The sequence below is a fragment of the Uloborus diversus genome, chromosome 4 (assembly GCF_026930045.1).
Source record: "Uloborus diversus isolate 005 chromosome 4, Udiv.v.3.1, whole genome shotgun sequence".
Classification (NCBI taxonomy): domain Eukaryota; kingdom Metazoa; phylum Arthropoda; class Arachnida; order Araneae; family Uloboridae; genus Uloborus; species Uloborus diversus.
The window spans coordinates 166,129,876-166,153,560 of NC_072734.1; the positions used below are offsets into that span (position 1 = coordinate 166,129,876).

The following is a 23,685-nucleotide window of genomic DNA, read 5'->3' on the forward strand; positions in this document are numbered from 1 at the left end:
TGCTGTCAATCAGAACGCCAGCTCCTATGCACATTGGCCCATTGTATCCGCAGACGGCGATGGTTTTGCGTGAGAGGAATCCTGTATAAAGGAATCCTTGCGTGCAGCCTACGCTGCAGCAGACGTCTCCGAATTGATGGAGCACACAATGAAACACCTGTAGCTGTTGACCACTGTGCTGCCAATTGTCTAGAAGAAGCTGTGCGGTCCGTCAGCGCCATACGCATCAGGTGTCTGTCATCACGAGCTGACGTCACATTTCGGGGTCCACTCCCGGATTTCCGAGCTGTCCGACCCTCGTCCGTCCACTGCTTCCAAACACGCATGATTGTGCTGCTGTTACGCTGCACACGAGCGACCACTGCACGATAACACAATCCAGCTTCACGAAGGCCGACGATTCTGCCCCGTTCGAACTCCGAAATTTGCTCAAATTTCGCTCTCTTTCGTCGAAGAGGCATATTAAAGATTCAGTTAACGTTAACTCTAGCATATAACCACCGATAATCATACACGCCCCGCTACAGCCGTCTATTTATATTTGGTTCGATCCGCCCTTCAGAGAGCGCTGCTCAGCGTAAGCATGCGCTAGCGGTCTGCAATTCTAATCATTTGCAAACCATGCCCTACTTTACATTTCCTGCAATTTCCATCTCACTCGCGTAAGTCCTTCGTGGTGTTGCAATTTTTACAAACATGAGTGTATATTACTAGAGACCACGAATATGAAAGCTACTTTTCAAACGTAAAAAACTGCAGTTTTGCAATGCTCAGGAGCCCCTTAGCTCTTACGGCTCTGCAAGTTGGTAGAAGTTATTTTGAAACCCGGGGAGGGGTCGCTTTTTGATCCAAAGGGAGTTCATAATGCGCTTTTAATCTGTTTCTTTCTAATTGACGATTTAAATCTTTGCGAATCAAACAAGATTGCGAAGCAATCTTCAGGGGTTGGTGAGAGTCAGCGAGCAGGGGGCAAAGCCCCCTAGTGTAATAAAAGATATTTTTGATCTGCCTCACAATATTACTATAACTGTGTCCAATATTGAAAATGATTTGTTTTATGGTATACTTTGATCTTCTGATGTAACTATTTCCTGACTAGAATCCACTAATTGTTCATTAACATAGTTCACTTATTGCCAGATAAGTGGTGCCACAATCAGTAAAAAAAAATTCCATTTCACTTTGGCCCACATTTGCCTATTTTTTCAAAAATGCATCAGAAAATTCCTAATATTTTTTCTTATAGTTTATGTGTTTTACAGAAAGCTCTGCGTGCTTTAAGGAAGATGTGTTTTATTGCTCGAATACAGTTTGCATACCAAGTCATAAAGTTTGTGATGGCATCAAGGATTGTGAAAATGGATCGGATGAAAAGTCATGCAGTAAGATACTAAGCTGTTTTTACTGCTCTAAAGCTACGAAGTAAAATTTTAGTGTGTCGGCAAACCTTTCAAAACTAATCACTTCCACTTGAATAAGTTTTACTAAATATTGAAGTTAATCAATGTTTTTGGAGAAAGAATAAAAATATGAACATTATTTTAATGACTCAAAACTGCTGAACGGATTATTTCCTTAATTACTTCCTTTTACAAGAAAGGAAGTATTGTATTCGCGAAAAAAATTTCACTCAAAAATCGACCCTAATTTCCATTTCACTCACCCCTGAATGAATGTTGAGGTTTTTTTTTCCGACTCGACCAGACGTGGATAAGTGCCTAAGAACGTATAGACACGCGAAATATCCGTAATGACGATTCCCGAGGAAAAACAACGAATTTTCTCGTGACGTCTGTATGTACGTATGTGCGGATGTATGTTGCATAACTCAAGAACGGTAAGTCCTAGAAAGTGTAAATTTGGTAGTAGACTCCTGGTGGGGTCTAGTTGTGCACCTCCCCTTTTGGTTGCATTCGGGTGTTTCTAAAGGGGTCTTTTCCCCTTTTTGGGTGGAAATCATTGTTACTTTTGATGTAAACTCAAGGGTTGTTATAATTTGGCGGACACTTAGCGATATATCGCTAACATATACATCGCCTGTCTTTTGGTCGCCAAGTTTTGCAGCCAAAAAAAATTCCATTTCACTTTGCCCCACATTTGCCTATTTTTCCAAAAATGCATCAAAAAATTCCTAATATTTTTTCTATAGTTTATGTATTTTACAGAAAGCTCTACGTGCTTTAAAGAAAAAAAAAAAAAAAAATTGGCGATTTTTTTAAAAAATCTGTTTTAATTTGGCCACTGTTGGTGATATTTAGAGAGTAAACTATTGAATCACAATAAAATTGCCAGTAATGGGGAAATGAAATTAAATTGGAGTAAAAGGAAGTCATGTGATGCACACATCAGCTTGTTTTATTTCGTAAACTACCCGGAAACCTAAAAGTAAGTTGTGGATTCGCAATTTTTAACATGATACATTAAAAAACCCGCGGTTGGTGCTTTAACGAAACCATAAAGTATTAGGGAAAATTAATAAGTCGGTTAGATTACCGAAAGCAACACATTCGAATGGCCCAACTTTCGGAGTTTAATTTTAAATGTATCTCTATTTGTATTTCAAATTCAGTTTCTTAAACTAATTGCAAACGAAAAAAGAGGGTTCTCTAATAATTCACATCAAACTAATAAAAATATCATTGACGATTGTTTTACACTTCGTAATGCATGAGCTGCGATGTGGGAAAGATTTCTTAACTATCCATACTTTTATGGAAATTGCACATTTTTCTGTTTTTTATTCCATAAATCCTACAAAATCTATAATGAAATTTCATCAACGTTTACTTTGAACACTATAGTGAGTTCATTACGATGTGTACAATAATCTCTATTGCCAATATAATCAGAGCTTTTATCAAAATTACATATTTTCGACATTCTTTCAAACCAAAAATCCTATAAAATTTCCATTGAGATGTGGTTAACAATTATTTTTTTGTACATCATAATCAGTGAGATGCTATTTCTTAAAACGAAGTTTAATCTCTTTTTTTTTTTTTTTAAATTTTATCAAAGATAAATTAGCTGTCAAATGTCTGTTGACTTTTTGCTATTCATTGAGAAAATAATCTCTGTTTTTAGTAATTTTATCATACCTTGTAACTTGAAATGCTTTTGAGCAGCTGTGATGCTTGACATTTAACTTTAATTCTGAGTTCCGATGACAGTTTATCGTTTAAAATGGTTTAATTACTGTTAAGTTCAGTCTATATCGTAGAATGGACGTTACAAGCTGAAAGTGTTGACTATGCATTAGAGAGAAATAAAAAGCGGTCAAAAAATTTTTTTTTAATTGAAAATAAAGAATCATATATATTTTCAAGTTGTGTTCAAATTAAATAAATAGGTTATCAATATGCTCATTTAGCTAAAATTTCACAATGTTTTTTTTTTTTTTTTCAGAGACAGGAATTTTTTCCGTTGAAGGTTTTGATGTGAGCCGTGATAAAGCTGCTGCTTGGTTGGAGAAAAACCTGACTGATGGTTCTGGTTGGGAAAGCAATCTTCATCGAGGAATAGTGGCATTATATTTATCGGGTAAAATAAACCTCTCCAAGAACTACTCTAATCATGAGTTAATGGTGAAACAGTTGCAAGTTCAAACAACAATGGCATTATTGAGGTAAATTCAAATTTCTTCACTAACTCCACTTGCAGATTCATTATTGAATATTCCTTAGTCCTCCCTTTTTTGGAACACCATTGCACCAACCAATGCCCAGAATCTTTTTTTTTTTCGCTTTTGCTTCACATAGTAAAATCTAACAACGAAAGAATTGGTCGACTCAATTAAATTTTTTATATAGGAGTTTAGTAAGACCCCATTTGGAGTATGTTGTTCAGTTTTGGTTGCCTTATCTGAGGAAAGATATTTTTGTATTGGAAAGGGTTCAAAGAAGGGTAACTAGACTATAGTAGGGGGACTTTCAGATTTAGATTATGATACCAGACTTAATAGGCTTAATATGCATAGCCTGAAGCAAAAGAGGATCAGAGGAGACAAGATTCAGTTTAAATTTATCAAAATGAATGATGTTAATGGATTAAATTTTTGCACCGAAAGCAGGACGCGGGGTCATTGTTTTAAGCTATTCAAATCTCAGGCTAACCTGGAAATAAGGAAAAACTACTACTTTAGTAGGGTTGTGGACACTTCGAACAGCTTACTAGAAGAGGTGGTAATGAGCAAGGGGTTGGATAGCTTTAAGAGGGCCATTAATCTTCATTGGGGACCAATAAATTGACGAGGACTAGCCCAGCTGGGCCAAGAGCCTGTTGCTGGTCGTCACATTTGTATTTGTATTTGTAAATGTGCCACAGTCTCAGCAGAGAAACCGCCATCTGTGGAGTGTCTCTCCTAACTCAGCAGCTTCAGCTATTGAAAACTGAAAAACTACTATATTACTTAAAACATATTGTATTTTTGTTTTAACGTTACTTTCTCATATTTTTGAAAGAATGTTGCCGGAAAGTGAGAAAACACTGGCAATGAACACACTTTTGAAAATGTGATACTGTAAAACCTGTGAAGTTGACCACCCTTGTAAGTTGGCCACCTGTCTAAGTTGACCGCTATTTTCATGCACGTAATCAGATCTATATCACACAATTCAACCTCTATAAGTTGCGCACCTGTTTAAGTTGATCATTAAAGTAGTGCACCACAAGTGGTCAACTTACACAGGTTTCTCCGTAATGTGTTTCACACTGAATCCCTTTCATCAATGTTTAGGTTTTTTACAAACCTTTCAGTCTGCTTCGATTCTTTTTCCTTCATTCCTTTATAGTTAATGAAAAATGCAAAGTAAGAAACCCAAATTTCTTAAAACAGCTCCAACAGAAAACCAGCAACAGTTGCTTGTGATTAATCTCACTAAGAATCTTGGTAGATTCTTAAATAATAAAAAGAGCTAAAACCTGTTTTAATGAGGAAAGAGACAGTGAGTAAGTTGGCAATGAACAAATTGTTTAAAACGTAATAATGTGTTTCATACTGTATCCCTTTCATCCTTGTTCAGGTGACCTACAAACCCATCAGTTTGATTCTTTTTCCTTCATTCGTCTGTAGTTAATGAAAAATGCAAAGTGAACTAAGTTTCTTAAAACAGTTTCAACAGAAAACCATTAACATTTGCTTGCAATTTAATTTACTAAGAATCCTTTAAGATTCATGAATATTTAAAAGAGCTAAGACTTGGTATGGATAGAGAGAGACAACAAGAGTAAGAAAGTTGGCAATGAATAATCTGTTGCAAACGTAATAACGTGTTTCACACTGAATCCCTTTCATCTTTGTTTAGGTGACCTGTAAACCTTTCAGTCTGCTTCAATTCTTTTTCAATTCTTCCAATTCTTTCTTCAACAGAAAAACCAGTAGCATTTGCTTGAAATTAAATTCACTAAGAATCTTTTAAGATTCATGACTATTTAAAAGAGCTAAGACTTAGTATGGAAGGAGAGAGACAGACAGAGAGAGTGAGAAAGTTGGCAATGAATAATCTGTTGGAAACGTAATAACGTGTTTCACACTGAATCCCTTTCATCTTTGTTTAGGTGACCTACAAACCTTTCAGTCTGCTTCGATTCTTTTTCCTTCATTCCTTTATAGTCAATGAAAAATGTAAAGTAAGTAAATCAAGTTTCTTAAAATAGCTCCAACAGATAACCAGCAACAATTGCTTGCGATTAATCTCACTAAGAATCATAGAAGACCTAGGACCCGTTTTAGTGAGGGAAGAGAGAGACAGAGAGTGAGAAAGCTAGCAATGAACAAACTGCTGAAAACGTAATAATGTGTTTCACGCTGAATCCCATTCGTCGTTGTTTTGGTGATCTACAAACCTATCAATCTGCTTTGATTATTTTTCCTTCATTTCTTTCTCGCCCGGATCAATAAATTTTGGGCCTCCCTGCAGCAAAATCTGTTGGGCATCTCCTCAGAGGCCAGTAATGTATATTTGCAACGTTAATAAGTCTTAGTGCTAGTATTTTTCTCAACTTGTTTCCGACTTCTTGGGTCATTTGGCCCCTTAAGGACGTGCCTCCCTCCCCGCGATGCGGGGTCGGATTCCTTTGTACTTGCAAAATATAAAGTAAGTGAACCAAGTTTCTTAAAACAGCTTCAATAGAAAACCAGTAACATTTGCTTGCGATTAAACTCACTAAGAATCTTGGAAAATTCATAAACATCAAAAAGAACCGAGATCCGTTTTAGTGAGGACAGAGACAAAGTGAGGAGAGAAACAAAGTGATAGTGAATGCGACAGACGGAGCGAGAGAGATAGATTGCCATGTTTATATTATGTTTTTTTCTCTTTCAGAAATTCTACGGAACCATTATCTATTAACAAACTAAGCATGATTGTGAACGCTCTTCTGGTAGTCTGCCACAATCCAAGGAACTTTTATGGGTTTGATTTGGTGCAACTTTTGATGGATGCCATAAAAAACTCCGAAGATCTCATCAGCCCAGTTGCCTATCTTGCGCTTTGCAACGCTCATGAACCTTTGCCTCAAGATGGAATTGCTCAACTTATACAAGTATTGGAGAACGCTACAGATGCGGAATATCTTTTTGTTTCTGGTAATGTTTTAAGTTTATTACTTTGGAATGAAATTTCGAAAAGCATTTTGAATATGTGTAAACGTATTGCCACATGAATCGCGCTTTCTGAATAAGAGTGAGAATTTTGCCAAGAACTTTAAAGTGAGAAAGAAACATCAATTTTACACTAACTCCAGATTTTCTTAATACACGAAGAGTCATTTTTTGCAAGCGAGGTACACTTCTTCTGAGGATGTTATAGTTGAAATACATTGACCTATTGATCTTCATGAAATTTACCCAAGATATCGTCCTTAGAGTCTAGCAAAAAGTCAATCAGTTTTTTGAAAATATTTTTTGACGACGTTACGTTGGGGGGAAATACAGACTACCATTTTAAGGGAGGGGGTCATGCAAAAGAATGACACGCCCCTCTCCCCAACGTGGGGTGCGGAACAATTCTGAAACTGCTCTTATATGTCCATAAAAAGCATCACATCGGCCAGGAACAATGCACCTAATAGGTGTAAACGTTAGTAATTAGTTTTATAAGCAAAGAAAAGAAGTTGTGTTTTAAACCTTTACTTTTAAAATTAATTAAAAATTGAAATTATTATTGCATTTGTTTTCATTCTATTCATAAGTTATTTGTACACAATAATGGATTCATAATATTGTAGACGCTATAGGGGAGGGGGGGTCATGACCCCCATGACCCTCTTCATGAATCCGCACCTTACGTTACGGTTACTTTTTGTTAGGTAAAATGAATGTTTTTGTGTTGCAGTCAAAATACCGTTGTCGCAAATTTGAATTATCAATTTCTAAAAAACTTGAGACTAAAGTGTGTGCGTGGGTGTGTTTTTTTTTTTTAGTTTTGGTGTGCGGAATGCTACAAGGAAGTTTTAGACATGATAAATTCTTGGCACCTTTCTAAAATTGTTTTTGAATCCTTAAATGAAGGTTTCATGAGCAATTTTCTGGAGTTTGAGGCTAAACTTTTTCTGTCTTCAGATAAGTGCCAAATTTTTACGGTACAGTATTTTAAAGAGCATGTAAAGATTATTAATACAAAAAAAAAAAAAAAAATATGGCACTCTGAGCATTCAGAAATAGTAAGAAAGAACCTAGTTTTCACAAGAATTGCCATTTTGGAAGTAAATTATCTCAAAACTTCAGAGTCCAACATTAATCTTTAAGTGCCATTAAACAAGCATCCATGTATCAGTTCTTCGACAATCTTCAGAATAATTGAACTTCAGGACTAATAATTATTTCAGTTTGTTCACCGGTTATGAAAGCACAATTCAGAAACTTATTTTGTGTTAAAGATAAATTTCTGTTATTTTTCCTCTTCTTTAAAAAGCCTAACCCACGAAAGCGTAGATTATATCTGAAGCAGAAGTAATAAGTTGTATGGACTCTTTGTGCGAAAATGTTGGTGGTAAAAATGAGTTTCCATTATTCAGCCTCTTGACACACATCATATCGTCGCCTTAGAGCAACAGTAAGACATCTAATCCCAGAAATAACACTAAGGTATCTTATGGTTGCTCTGAGTCGACGATATGTACAGTGGTAGTAAAAAAAAAAATGCATCACCCGCGCCGCAAAGGAGAGGAATATCATCCCGACTGCATTCAACACACAGTCAAGCATCCCGTATCCCAGATGATTTAGGGATGTATTTCTGATCAAGGAGTTGGTAGGCTTCACTTTGTGCAAGGAACGGTAAACGCTCAGGTGTATATTGGCATTTTGGAGGAGAAATTGCTTCCTACTATCCGGGATCACTTTATTTCAGTTCCAAACGTCATTTTTCAGGACGATTCTGCTCCGTGCCATAGGGCAAAACTGATAAGTAACAATTTAGAAACCTTTATCCTGCCATTAGACTTAAATTGATATGGGGTTAAGTAATTTTTTTTTTCTCTAAACTCACATGCAGGTTCAGAAATGGAAAAATGAGCATGGGGTCAGCAGTTTGTCTTGGCCCGGAAACAGCCCCGATCTACGTAAACAAATATCGGATTTCTGCTGTTAAATGTTTATTTCATAAGTTTTGCAGAATTTCACATACATTCGTCGTTAATCGGTCGACCAAAACTTCTCACATAATCCCATTGTTGTGAAAATGCGAAGTTGATGCAATTTTTTTTAACCAGCACTGATCTTATGCAATAGTGTGCTTTCCGTCAAACTTTTCAAATGTCTTGAATAATGATGTACACAGGGGTCGATTAACTTCTGAAGTTAGGGGAAGCTTAAGACTTATTTCATGACCCCACCTTTTGTTTCCGGTATATATTTTCTAAAAATTCTACGTTCTTTGAAATCAAACTCACTAATGCTATCTGTATTACATGTATTTCTAAAAACGGCCAAGTAGACTTCCAATTAAAGTTTCACCCCCCCCCCCCACAGACATATTGAACTTTTGTACATTACATATTTTCGTACAACCATTCGCAGCAGATAAGGATGGTTAGTTGTTGTGTGAGATTTATCATTTCGTAAAATTTATCAAGTGTGATAAAAGTATATTGTAGCACGTTGGGGTAAATTCCACAAATGAAAATAGCTTGCCACTACATTTCATGAACTGTGTCCTCTCTTTTTAAAATTCTTCCAAATTTTTTATTTAGCGATTTCTAATGTTTGAATACTTTAAAAAAATACATTCAAAAGCAGAAACTAAACATTTTAAGTCATTTTTTGGGCCCCCTGTTAATTCTCAGGCCCTCGATGTACGATCCATTTGGGACAGAAAAGAGTTGGCACTTGTGTTGATCCTGAGGATGATAGTATAAAATACTTTTTTTTTTTCTTCTCTTTCTAGAAATTAAAGCCATAGCTGTTATGACTTTGTCTTGTGTTTTGAATAATGGACAGAAAGCTGCGTTGAATGAAAGCGATTTAGAAATTTATGATGATGCTGTCGAGCAACTGAAACAGCTTCAGCGTCAGCGTCAAGACGGAAGTTTTGGAAACGTTTATACGACAGCTCTGATTATTCAGGTACATTTTTTGCATGAATAATGGTATAAAAATAATCTGGTAAAAATATTATTGAATCACTTGGTTACGTCACTTGTTTTAAAAAATGTGGAAGCATATTGATTAAATAATGAGTTAAATATGAAGAAAAATTTTCATTTTAAAACGACTTTACACGAACATAATAAATATGCAGTCACATTTTTCTGTAACGTAAGAGGTGAGGTGTTTGTAGAGCTGCACGTTATATTTCCTTTGTACTTTACAAAAGTTAGAATTTAAAGTAGGAAATTTTGAAAGGATTTGCGTGTATTATTTGTTTTAGGAATGCGTCGATATGCATCATAATGATTAATACTACGAATTTCTTCCTTATAAATTCGACTTTAGAAATAGTTAATAGTTTATTTCTGGCAGATGATTTATTTTCTAAATTTTCTTAACTTTCCCAAAGTAATTTTAAAATTTAATCCAATTTCTTTGCACCAATTTTCATTTTATTGTTAAAAAAATAACTTTATGTTAACTGGATATGAAAAATTAAAATTATTACGGGGTAGCCTGTGGTCAGCAGGCCAGTTTAGGAGAACTTTCAATTTAAGTTTATTTTTTAATTATTAGTAGCCATTTAATCCCAGACTTTTATTCTTTGTAAAAGTTATAACGTTATCTAAAAGCACTATGTCAAAGATAAAATGTATCGATACATGAAAATTTTACAATGTTGTATACATGTGCATATTTATTTCAAATATAAAAAATAAATTAAAAAAAAAAACATTACTTTAACCATCAGTTTGTAAAAAAAATAATAAAGTGCAGGTATACATATTTTTTTTTTCAACTAAATGGTATTGAAAAATAATTAATTCTTTATTGTTAACAAATGTATTCATCATAGTTTTTTGTTGAAGGAGTGCTTAAAACAATTACTTTGGAAATTATTTTTTCTTACAATATATAATCGGCAAATTGGTCGATTAATTATACTGCCGATTAATTGGCGCATCCCTAATTTCTTTACATAAATATTGTAAGCAGTCCTCTAAGTGACATAGATATATATGCATAAAGATAAATATGTAAGCATTAGGGGAGAGTGTTGTACCTTGGGACGTTTGTACCTAGGGACACTGCTAGTTTGTAAGAATCTATTTTTGGCAACCATGTTTTTGCAATCTCTAATGGTAACCTTCACCCCTAAATGGTGCTATTGTAAAAATCAGCACCAAATGAGTAAAATTGACGATTTTGTGAGAGAAAGAAAATTTCATGGCTCCAAAGTATGTATTTTTTCCATTTTTATTTCATTTTCTGCCTTTGTATTTGTAAAACCAATCAACAGAATTCATTTTGTTGTGAAAGAGAAGTGCTTTAAATATTTTGGTTATGAAAAAATACTGATAGTGCATCTAGAATTACCACCATTACGTTTTTTTTTTTTGAGCAATCACGATTGCTTATTGTTCTCACTTGACTGTTTTTGGTGTCCTCTATCATTTTATTTTCCCACCGCCACCCGCTGCACCATCACCGTCGACCGGGTCCTCACGATGCTGCTCCTATAGCGAAAGCAGTCTCCAAGTTGCATCCATATGCTACACACACGCGCATACATACACAACTACACACACATAAACACATATACACACGCATACATACAGACACCTACACATACACATACATACACCTACACACATACACACACGCAAACATATACACACATACACACAACTATCCACACATTCATGCCTGCACACAGACGCAAACACATGTGCCTACACACACATACACATGCCCCCCACACACACATACACATGCCCCCCATACACACACATTCATACACACAACTACCCACACACTTATGCCAGCACACAGACACAAACACACATGCCTACACGCACATACACATACCCCCCCCCCCCCACATACACACACACAACTACTCACACATTTATGCCTCCACACAGACACAAACACACATGCCTACACACACATACACATATCCCTACACGCGACACACATATCCAGGGGCGGCATTTCAACATTTCATTTGGGGGGTCGAGTTTTTTAAACATGAATTTTCTCAGTGTGGAATAAAATGCGAGTACATTTTTTTTAAAGTAAAGTCATTAAAGAAATTCAAATTTTAATATCCACATTTTTAATTTATTTTATAGTCAGCTATAACAGAAAAGATCTTGATACTACCGTCTCTAAAGTAAATTTTTAATGCACGATTTTCGGAATCCAGAAGAAGAGGAAATCTTGGTACTATATTCCGTCAATATCCAGCGGCATGCTCTTGGCAGTATAGCTGAAGATGAAAGTCTCGCTTGTCCCATCACGCACCAAAAAAAAAAAAAAAAATTCTCTAACCTTCTGAGACACGAAAATGATCTTTCACAGTTAGCTGAGTTGATTGGAATCGGTGAAAAAATAATTGAAGCTACAAAGTTATGTTAGAAAACGCGTCTTTAAAATTTTTCTCTTTAAAAAAAAAATCATGCAAGTTTAAAATTTGTGTTCTAGTCTTCATTTTTCATCATTGAAGTACACTGGCTCTTCGCAAAACAATTCTTTTTGATTCGTTCAACAACTTTTACTTGTAACTGAAATATTTTATTTATCTTGTTCACTAACCTGCACATATAATATTGAACTTAGATTTATCACTAAATCTTGTGTTAATTTCATTAGAAACTGAATGAATCTATTATTTGATACAAAATATTGAGTCAATCATTTGACTTTGCATCATCATCATGTGGATTTTTGTCACTTTTTTATCTATTTATTTTTTAATATGTCCAATAAATCCAAATTAACAAGAATTTCTTAATAGGAGCTCGATCAAGAGTTCTAGCTTCAACTTTTGAAGACCATTTTGTACCTCATCCAGCAAAAGTATCTGTTGATGCACGAATTGTTTTCAAAAATAGCGTGTCTTTTGTAAGAAGTTTCCATGAAAGTATACAATATATTGAACTGCTCAAATATGCCTCTTAACAGAAGGAATCAATGTTCACTCACTAACTAAACGTATATTTAAAATATAAGCTCAACAATGAACTCAAAATACCAAGAAACTTCTCGTAAAAATCGGGCCAGTCACACTGCACTGCCCTTTCACATTAGAAGCAGAAGCATCATCTTAACACTGCACTTACAAGTAGTATGAGGCATTTAAACCATATGAGGAAATTTCTTCTTTAGTTGAAACAAACTTATTCTCCATCTATTTTTTTATTATGAAAGTTCTGAAAATGATTCATGAATTTCAAAGTTTTATCCAAATAGCGAAAAACACTTGCTCGTGGCTGGACAGGTCTCGAGTTTCATCAACTTTTACTAAAGATCATCTGCAGATTTTTTTTTTTTTTAACTTCCTATTGCATATGATCACTGATTTGCGCGTTAGGTAAATTGAATTTCCTGATTTCTTAATATTCTGCGCAAAATATTTGGGGGTGCAACCGCCCCCTCTTGCTCCCCTTATTTGCCGCCCCTGCACATACCCCTACACACAACACACATACCCCCCACACACACAAACACACACGCCTACATACACACACTCGTGATTGAGAAAAACATAATTTAAATTCAAGATGTCAAAATTCAAATTATTTTTTTTTTTAAACAACGTGATGATTGTACCTTGGTACAGCCAAACATATTGTACCTTAAGATACTTTTCAAGCTACAACATATGCATGGTTCTTCATAATCAAGATATGTTTATGACTTTTGTTGAAAAGCAAGAAGATAGATTTTGTTTTAAAAACTAAGTGTGGTTATTGTGAATTCTCACCTCCGTGAACCTGAATTTCAGGGATGTATATTAATGTGAAAAAAGAAGTGGATATGATTTCATATGCTTAACATGTGCAGATTGTAGCAACGAAGAAAAACAATATTTTCCTGAAAAATGTATCCATAAGGCCAATATTATTGGAAAATTCATTACCTCCGTGACAGACCTGACTCCGTGAAATACATCAATTTTAGGCAGTCTACCAAAATTATAAATTGCCAGTATATTCTCAAATTTACTAATTTGGAAAAATATTAATATTATACTATTTGTAAGACACGTTTGAACTAAAAGGATAACTAAAAACAAACCCACACTTTAATTAAGAGAGCTTACTATTAGATTCACACTAATCATTAAAATAGATCATTGTTTGCCCAATTAACAAAATTGCTACTTTAATATTAAATTGGCCTCGGTTTTCAAACAATTACAGTTTTTTTTTTTAACATTTCCGTGAATAGGCATTTTTTTAATTATTATTTTTATTTATGAGTAAAATAATTGGTATTTAGCTGGGCCATTGTTTATGGTTACTTTTAGTAGGTAACACTTTCATGTAAGAATGAAAAGAAAAAAAAAACAAAAGATTTAGAAATTGAAAAATATTTTCTTTCAAAAGTTACACTTTCTGGAGAATGACCCATTAGATAAATATACCAGCTATTTGATATCCACTGAAATTTACGTTATGAATCCACTAAAATATATCAGTGCATGGCTTCCTTCTTTGCAAAGTTTTACTGTGGCAAATATTATTAAGGGAGTTTGACTGAAAAATTGCATGGAAGAAGGAAAAGTCTGACACATTCATTGGATTGTAAAAATGAAAAAAGAAAATGGTAGAAACAACAGAAAATCTTAAACATTACAATAGCTTCGTCATCTCGGGCGATTATTGCTCGTCTGGAGAAAGACTGATGGTTGATGAGCAACAAAAAGGACGACAGAAGGTTTTATTTATTTTTTCAACATTTTGACAAAATCGATAATGTAGTAAAGCATATAAATTATCCATTTTTCAGAAACGCAAAGGCATTACTTGATAAAAGATTAAGCATTTTACCCCATTTTAAAAAAGCCAAGAACATAAATTGGAAATTTGGATGAAAATATCATAAACGGTGTTACAGATTTACCCGGAACTAATTTGGGGGTCCAAATAATGAATCTGTGCAGGAAACAAAACTTTTCCTCGGTCAAAGGTTCATCAGCACTTGCGAGTGCTTTCCGAGTTTGTGACATAAGGCCTTTTAACACATTGCCTGCTAGGAACGAGATAACTCGTCCTCCAGAATTATGGTGTATGCGCTAGGGACGAGATAACTCGTCCTCCAGTCAACACGTTGCTATATTTTTTCAGCGGGTTCCATTGGCTTTCCTGGCTGTTCTGCCGCGCATAGACGAACATTTAGACAAGGTTCAAAAAGAGAACACAAGACGTTGCCACTACTGCATTTGCTGTGAAAACATTTTCTGATGAAAGCAGGCGTGTGCGCGATCAAATGAGATAGCGCGTGAGTTTTTTGTGCTGTAGTCTGTGAGTAAATAAAAACGTAAAATGAGCAAACGTAAGTATATATCGCTCAAAGATGCAGTGAAATATGTTACTTTATCGGATGATGAACTAGTTGACGATGATGACAGTGACAGGGACAGTTGCAACTTAAGCGACAGGGAGATCGACAACGAAGAGACTAATTTCACCAATCCTAAACCTGCTCTTGTAGACCTTCATTATATGCTGTATTATTCATGAAAAAGTCCAATAAAACTTTTCTTTCAAATTGTTTCAAATAATTAGCTTAGCGCAGGGAGTCCATATATAGGCTGTCGACGACGCAGTCAATGTGTTAAGACGCTTCGTGAAATTATTGGTAGTATTACTGTCAATTTCAAAGTACCAGAGGCAAAGCATTGATGCTTTTCCGATTGTTAAAGCCGAAGAACAAACAAAATGGTTTATGCGCAGAAAGAAAAGCAATTTTTATACCAGAAATAAACAGCACTTTTGCATCATATGAACCTTTATAAAAGGTTTTTTTTTTTTTTTTCCTAGGCATTGTTTTCAAGAGGAGAAGAAAGTGCTTCTGACTGGAATTTAAAAGATGCTGTCAAATATTTAATGAAGAATTTGGATTCACAGGATTTCCTTTCTACCTATATGATATTACCAGTTCTCAACAGGAAAAGCTTAGCAGATATTGCTAGCATAAACTGTACTGGATATCCAGGATATAAGAAAGGTAAAAATGTTACAGTCCATCAGTTAACATTAAGTATTCAACTAGTATTTTAACTATGCTTCCAAAATTGTATCATTTAAATAATAGTATTAAGTCCTTTGTTTAAATACTTTTTATGTGTTAAACTAGTCGACTTGGTGTCTTTGAACACGTTATTTTGAATTTCACTTGGCACCCTCCGCTCACACTTGGTGTCTTTGAACACGTTATTTTGAATTTTTTACTTCCGGGTTTCCCTCCCTATTTTGATAAAATCACAGCACACCTGACGCATGCGCAAATTGGTGCTAAGTCTCGGCTTAGGAAAACGAACAGTACTTTTAACTTTTCTATAAACTTAAACAAAGCAAGGAAAGTAAAAGAGAAATTATTCGAAAGTTGAACCTGAGGTCCGAACTCGGAACCTCTTTGTCCGCAGCCCAGCGCTTTAACCGTTTTATTGAATGGATCTTGAAGACAGAGTTGTATATGTAAGAAACAATGCAAGTCACTTCTAGTTTTGCATTAAATGGAAGTTGAAAGTTTTTCAATGTTAATGAACCTGCATTGTGAATTAAGAATTTATCCAAGTATTGAGTATTCTGATTAAGTGATGAAATGAGAAGTAAATGTAAGGGGCAATTTTGTGTTTTATGTTCGTGGTATAAAATATCAACAATAGTTTCGAAAGTGCTTACTTATAAGAAAAATCTGATTTGCCAGAAGCTTTGGTTAAGTGACTTCTTGGTGGATATTTTTGGTTATAATGAAGCATCCTTAAAGCCTTCTTTATTATAAGTTTTTTATCATACGTTCTGATTCGTTGTCGTTATAATTTCCCAGATAGGCTGCTTGAACAGTTATTTCATAGATGGCAGCACTTGTTCTTCTTTAAGGCGAATGTGTAAAATGTAAAAGCAGTTGAACCGAATCCGTTTTTAAGCGTTGTTTTTCCAACATAGCCCAAATGTGACTGCTGTATATTTTTCGTCGAAAGTAGAAGGAAAAAAAAGTGATATCTAACTTATGAAGTTGATAGTAATTTTTATGCTTTCCTGGGTAAAAAGTGTAATTTCAATTTGCGATAGTAATTTTTTATTTATACAAAAGGTAAAAGCTTGTCTTTAGGGAAAAAAAACTACATTTCAGTATTCAAAGGAAAATATTTTTTCTGCACAAAAAGGATTCTCGTAAAGAAATAGAATTTTTTGACCTGATGCTTCTTCTCCTGAATTCTGCTGAAGAAAAAGATACATTAAAACAAAAGTTTCCAAACGGAATCGAACTTGCACCCTTCGCGTTATAAGCACTACGCTCCAACCAACTGAGCAGTTGTATCGTTAGTTTCCAATGCTTTTCATGGATGTGATGTGCAATATAAAAAACAGAAAAGCTAATTTTTAGACCGTGGGTCTATTTTTTGTCATTAGACGATCCGATATGCTTTAAAAGGAGGGTTTAATCATGAAATTTGATTAAGAACAGGCAGTGATTTCGCGTAGCGACAAAAAACTGGCTACAGAAATAAAACAGAAGATAAGGTATTGAAGAGAATTGTTTTATTTTTGAAAACTTATACAATTTGCCATAGCAGGCTGCTTGAACCGTTACGGCTTAGAAGGCAGCACGTGCTTACCCTTTAACCGAACGGTTAAATACAAAATCAATTGAATTAAGTGCTATTTTAATCGTAATTTTTCGAATGCAGTCAAAATGTGACTTTTTCTTTGTGATGTGTTTTTTTCTTTGCTTTCCTACGTATTGTAATAAATATTCATAGGTTAACTAAATGAATAGCGGAATTTCAATTAGGGGTAGTAATTTTTTTATTATTACAAAAGGTCGAAAACCATCATTAGAAGAATCTGCATTTAAGCATGTAAAGAAAAATGTTTTTCATTGCAAAACAGGATTCCCATGAAGTCTGAAATGCTAAACCTGAACCCTTCATCTAAAACCTTTACTTTTTTTATGCTGACATTATGCTTTGGTTTTCTGAGCGGCACCAATGCTAAAAAAAATTTTAAAAAACTTACAATTTAGAGTCAATTTAGCTACAGGTTGCATCAAGCTTTCGTAACAGCGAGGAGCGCTCCCGTCTGATTGATTTTATTGCCTTACTTTTGTTATTTATAGTATGTGAAGTGTACATGTCATGCATGATAAATTGGTCCAATTTTTCGATTCCTGCAGATCGTCCGGGGCAGACTCGAACACTCTACCAATTGAGCTATTGAGATCTATCGATCACAGCGCAAGTTAAACTTATAAATTTAACCGGAAAACCCAGTCTGGTGCTTTCAACAGGGGTTTTCTGACAAAAAAAAAAAAAAAAAAAATAGAACGTGGGTATATATATGTCGTTATTAGTCTGCACGATAAGTTTTAAAATGAGGGGTAAATCAAGGAAATTGATATAGAATTGAGGAAGAATTAGCGTAGCGACAGAAAAACATGCTACATAAATAATATATAAAGATAGATTAACTAAATAAAAAGCATAATTTCAATTTGGGGTAGTGATTTCTTATTTGTACAAAGGTCAAAAACTCGTTAGAAGAATCTACATTTCAGTATAGATGATTTTTTTTCTGAACAAAAAGCTATTCCATTTTGGTCTGAAATCTTAAAACGGATACTTATATTTTCGCTTACATTATGCTTTAGTTTTCTGACCGGGGTCAGAGCTTTAAAAACAAACAAAAAGAACCATACAACTTAGCTACAGGTTGCGTCAAGTTTTCGTTCTAGCAAGGAGCGTTTCAACCGCATTTCTTTTATTACCTCACTTGGGTTATTTGTTATTTTCACGTGTTGATGCTATGCGCGATATTCGTCTAATTTTTTTTTCTTTGATGCAGACCGTCCGGGCCGAGGCCCGAACACTCATTCTTGTGGTTACCATTCGAACGCTCTGCCGATCAAGCTTTTCAGCTCTGTCGGTCTCAGCGCAAGTTAAACTTATAATTTTAACCGAAAACCTCAGTCCGGTGCTTTAAAACAGGTTTTTTTGACAGAATTTTTTTTTTAGACCGGGTGGGTCTATTTTTCGTCATTAGCCAGCAGGATAAACTTTAAAATGAGGGGTAATACAAAGAAATCGATCAAAAAATGAGGAAGATCTCGCGTAGAAACAAAGAGGCTACAGAAATAATATAAGATTTTAAGGATAAAAAAATAAATAAAAGAGTCCTTTTCTTCTGCTGGGAATCGATCGACATAAGTTCTACTCATGGTGGTACACGCTGAATAGCTACATACATAGCCTCAACTGAGCAGCAACTATAACGTACTGATAAGACATATCCTTTGGAAAATCGCTGTCTGCAGAGCGAGAACCTTATTCATTTTTAACCGACTTCAAAAAGGAGGCGGTTATCAGTTCATACCGTATGTATGTTTTTTTTTTTTTTTTTGTATGTCCACTCACAGCGTCTCACCTAGTGAACCGGTTTTGATGATTCTTTTTTTAATGGATAGGGGATGGCTCAACTTAGGTCCCATTACTTTGTTTGACCATATTTGTTCCTTAGAAAAAAAGTTATGGGCAAGAAACAGTAAATTTTATGCAATTTCCCTATTAAATGATTAAAATAATATTGTAGCGAAGTTTGCAATTTTCATCCGTGGATAATGGTGGCACAGTGGTAGAATTCTCGCCTCCTACACGAGCGACCCGGGTTCAAATCCCAACTAGGACAAAGTGAATTTTACTAAAATTTCGTTTCTACTTTTTCCCGTATTTTCTCGAATATTCTATTAATTTCTGTATCTTTCAAAGTCTGGAAAGTTCCAGCACTTTCTCAAGTTGTATATAAGGAGATGTAACGTTCATTCGTGGTTCTGAATAAAGATCTCGAGTTGAGACTAACGAGTATTCGCTTCATTTGGCTTTTACATTGTCTTCGCTATCTTCATCTACGCGACAATATTAAACTCATTGTTATAAAAGTTTGGTGCCATATAACAGTAACATTAATAGTAATTGAAATGATAATTTTGAATAAAGGCTTTTCTAAAGCAATACAGTGATATAGAGCCGAACTTCTTACTAGGTAACTTCTTACTTTTACTGAAATATCTACATTTACACTAAAAAGAATGAAATAAAAAATTTTTGAAAAGAAAATAGAACCGACTTCAAAATTACTCTAAAGAGTGAAAAATAATTTATTCTTTAAACACCATCGATAATACATTTAAACATAATTTTTGAAGTTGGCGCAAAAACGATAGATAAGATCATTCACAGCCAATACTCAACTACAACTATAAGTTTAACCAGACCTAGTTTCTTCACTACCACATACATAATGCTTTGATAACAGCACATTTGAGTAACGATATAAATGTTTCGTTCCTAACTTTGGATGATTTTCTGAAAAAAATATGAACGAAGCATCGTTACTCTGGATTTTACTTTTTGTTTTTGCGCCAACTTCAAAAATTATGTTTAAAAGTATTATCGATGGTGTTTAAAGAATAAATTATTTTTCATTTTTTAGAGCAATTTTGAAGTCGGTTCTATTTTCTTTTCAAAAATTTTTTATTATTTCATTACTGTTATTATGTCCTACTGCTTCTGTTACACATACTAATAAGACCTATCCTGTTTTTGTTAGAAATGTATTGTAACAAAAATTTGAACAGTTTTTTACGTTTAACTTTTTTTAGTATCAAGAACATTCTTCTCATGTTTTTTTAATCTTCTTGTTTAGGGAATGCAGTGTCAGACGTAGCCTTCAATCGTGGACCGAAAGTGAGAGTTCAGTACTCACTGTATTTAGGAAAAAACAGAGATATTATCCATACAATTTATTTAACAGTTCCTGTAAACAGTTCAGCCTATGAAATAATGGAAATTGCTGCAGTTGCTGATTCAAAGTATAAGTAAGCTTACACTTATATATTGTATTTCTGCTTTAGCCCTGGCTACTGGGCGGTAATTTACTGAATATACCTGCCTCGCGTTCAATCTTCGAGTTGAACCGAACCATTGCTTCGGTCACTCGTCTGGTCTGCTAGTTCTATATTAGCTACCAGTTTGTTTCGCACTCTTGGCTTCCTTAAGAGGTTTTCCATCTCCAGCTCAGTCACTTTCTTATGCCGGGCTGATGAGTGCTAATAAGCACGAAACTGCAGTCCTCGGCTGGAAATGACTGAGCTGGCGGTGTATTTCCCGTATTTCTGCTTTAGCCCTGGCTACTGGGCGGTAATTTACTGAATATATAAGTAAGCTTGTTTTATATTTCATGATTATTTAAATTTTCAATCAAAATCCATTTCCTATGAATTCTATGTTTTCTTTACCCCGATAAAAAAACGAACAGTAATGGAAAAATTTCCAATTTCTTTTTAAAAACTTTATGATAGTTATAGTAAGGGAACCGAAAGAATGGAAATATCAAAAAAAGAAAAAGTAGTAACATATACAAAAGAACTAGTAAAACAATGAAAGAGGAATGGCTGCATTTATTGCCTTAAAAGTTCTCTCGCATGCCAGTAAAACGCCGTATCTGAATCACCAATTGCTGGTGTCCAGGCTTATCACTTCAAGTTTTTCTATGGAAGGGGGGAGGGGGTCAAAGGGTGTATATTCAATACACATTTTATCGGGAAACAACAAAACCTGTGTCCAATTATATGTAGGAACATAAATTTTTCAATACCAGAGGGATTTGAACGACGGGCCTGGTGGTCTATTTATTAGATCATCCAAATCACTCAGTAGATAGCTAGGGACTGTAAAAATTGCTGTTATGGAGATACTCTGCCAGTCATGTCACGAATTGTCAGAAGATGGAACTGAGAGACACTCTTTTATGGAGAACTATTAGGAATTTCTGGAAAATCTGCAGCTCTCCAAAGAGTCGTCCACAAATGATGTTATGATTTGAGCAGGAGAGGGGTTGTTACAGTTTGTGACAAGGGGGAGTAAGGAGGTACCAAAAAGTGTGACAGTACACATTTCTTAATAACAATACGCTTATGAAAAACAGCGTGGCTGGTGACAAAGGGAGGGGAGAGGGTAAGGAGAAGTGTGACACTTAGTTCCACAGGGAGAGCAGAGTCAAATTTGTTGAAAAAAAAGTGTTATTCATGATCAGTTTCCAATACTTCGATATTAGATCATCTAGAATTTGTAACTTATACTTCTTATTTATTATTTGTAAGAAATATAACTTTTTGAACAGAGTGAAAGTGACAAAGATCTCAATTAAAACAGAAAGCAATGTCGTGTAATTAAAATATGCGTATGTATTAAAAAGCAGGGACGAATCTAGGGCAAATGTCAGGGCCAGTGCCCCACGGGGAAACCGCTGAGGTATGGTAAATCCTAGTATAGGGCTCTAGCGCAGTTCCAAAAGGGGATCATGACGAACCAATGAGTTTAAATCTGGGTTTTTTTTAGTCTTTAATTTCGGTAAATTTCTAAGAGATAGCTTCTGATCTCCACCGCACCCAAACTCTGCGCTTATGGATATCAATCACTAAGGATGATTTGAAATCGCATCTTTAGGACTTAAATTTCGACAAATTTCGGGAGGAGAGCAGCTTTCTTCCGGAAAAAATTACTTCATGAAATATGATGAAACTTTTCAATTGCTTTTTAAAAACTTTTTGTATTTTTTCTAGATTTCATTGGAAATCCATGTCGGGGAAAATTTATGTGTTTGAAATAAATGGCTATGTTAACGATCCAGAAGCTGGTTTTTTCTGGCTGACGTATCTCACTGGACCACGCTTCAACAACACTTTCATTAATTACAAAGCCAGTAAGTATTTTTCGCTGCTCTAATGTAAAAATAAAACACTAGTCATATTAAAATTCAAAAACTTTCCTTCCTGGCATCTATAAATTTTACGTTAACATAGTTTAATTCCAGTTCTTCACACCTTTTATGCAATAGCGAACATTTTCGGTTTTAATTTTCTTGCACGGGAAAAGTACTATAAGATCAATATTTGCATATACATATTTTCTTGCATTGTGAAAAAGAATCAAGGATAACTTAATGCACACTTATGTGTTAATTTATGACTTAAATTCTGCAAAGTAAGGTCCAAAAATTAAGATTTCTCAAATTAATTAGTATTAAGATGCCCCAATGAACCAAAAATATAATCAAATGTTCCAATGAAGACAAAACTTATATGATAAGGATACACAGAGTCAGTATTTCAACTCGATTAAGGTTTTAGGATGACCATTATTTTGGTGCTCTTTCAATAAAATAGTCCAAGCTAAATAACACATAAGTCATGTAAATTTGTTGTTTCTCAAATTAATTAGTATTAAGATGCCCCAATGAACCAAAAATATAATCAAATGTTCCAATGAAGACAAAACTTATATGATAAGGATACACAGAGTCAGTATTTCAACTCGATTAAGGTTTTAGGATGACCATTATTTTGGTGCTCTTTCAATAAAATAGACCAAGCTAAATAACACATAAGTCATGTAAATTTGTTGTTTCTCAAATTAATTAGTATTAAGATGCCCCAATGAACCAAAAATATAATCAAATGTTCCAATGAAGACAAAACTTATATGATAAGGATACACAGAGTCAGTATTTCAACTCGATTAAGGTTTTAGGATGACCATTATTTTGGTGCTCTTTCAATAAAATAGTCCAAGCTAAATAACACATAAGTCATGTAAATTTGTTGTAAAAAAGCAGTCGAAAACTTTGTGCTATGGAATGAGTAAAAACGACAACAACGTGCATAAAGTACAAATAAAGTAATAAAATAGAGTTAAAAATTCAGCAAACAGCTGTTTCGGGGCTGTCATATGCAAGTCCCTTCATCAGTGCATAAAAGAAGAAGGAAAAGTCCACACAATGTAGACCGAACAGCAAAAGAACAAAAATGGAAGGAAGCAAAGTAAATAGACATGGAAACCGGAAATACATGCGTCATAGAACAGCAACGACACCTAAGTGCGGAAAAACGTCACAAACAGAAAAAAGTTTTTAAAGACTATATTTCCAAACACTGGGGAAAGGGGGAGTACTCGACAAATCATTAACTATTGAAGCAGAATTTTTCCAAATGTAATAGGATTCCCAAAAATCTAAATCATAAATCGA

At 34.6% G+C, this 23,685-nt stretch overlaps 1 protein-coding gene across 1 annotated transcript in view; it reads left to right on the forward strand.

Moving 5' to 3' along the window:
• LOC129221173 (uncharacterized protein CG3556-like) overlaps positions 1–23,685 on the forward strand; it is a 42,796-nt gene that overhangs the window by 17,418 nt on the left and 1,693 nt on the right. The window contains exons 4-10 of the mRNA XM_054855625.1: positions 1,263–1,382; positions 3,406–3,625; positions 6,324–6,586; positions 9,387–9,565; positions 15,421–15,607; positions 20,305–20,476; positions 22,223–22,362. Of these exons, the coding sequence (XP_054711600.1) occupies positions 1,263–1,382; positions 3,406–3,625; positions 6,324–6,586; positions 9,387–9,565; positions 15,421–15,607; positions 20,305–20,476; positions 22,223–22,362 (1,281 nt within the window). The remainder of the gene's footprint in view (positions 1–1,262; positions 1,383–3,405; positions 3,626–6,323; positions 6,587–9,386; positions 9,566–15,420; positions 15,608–20,304; positions 20,477–22,222; positions 22,363–23,685) is intronic.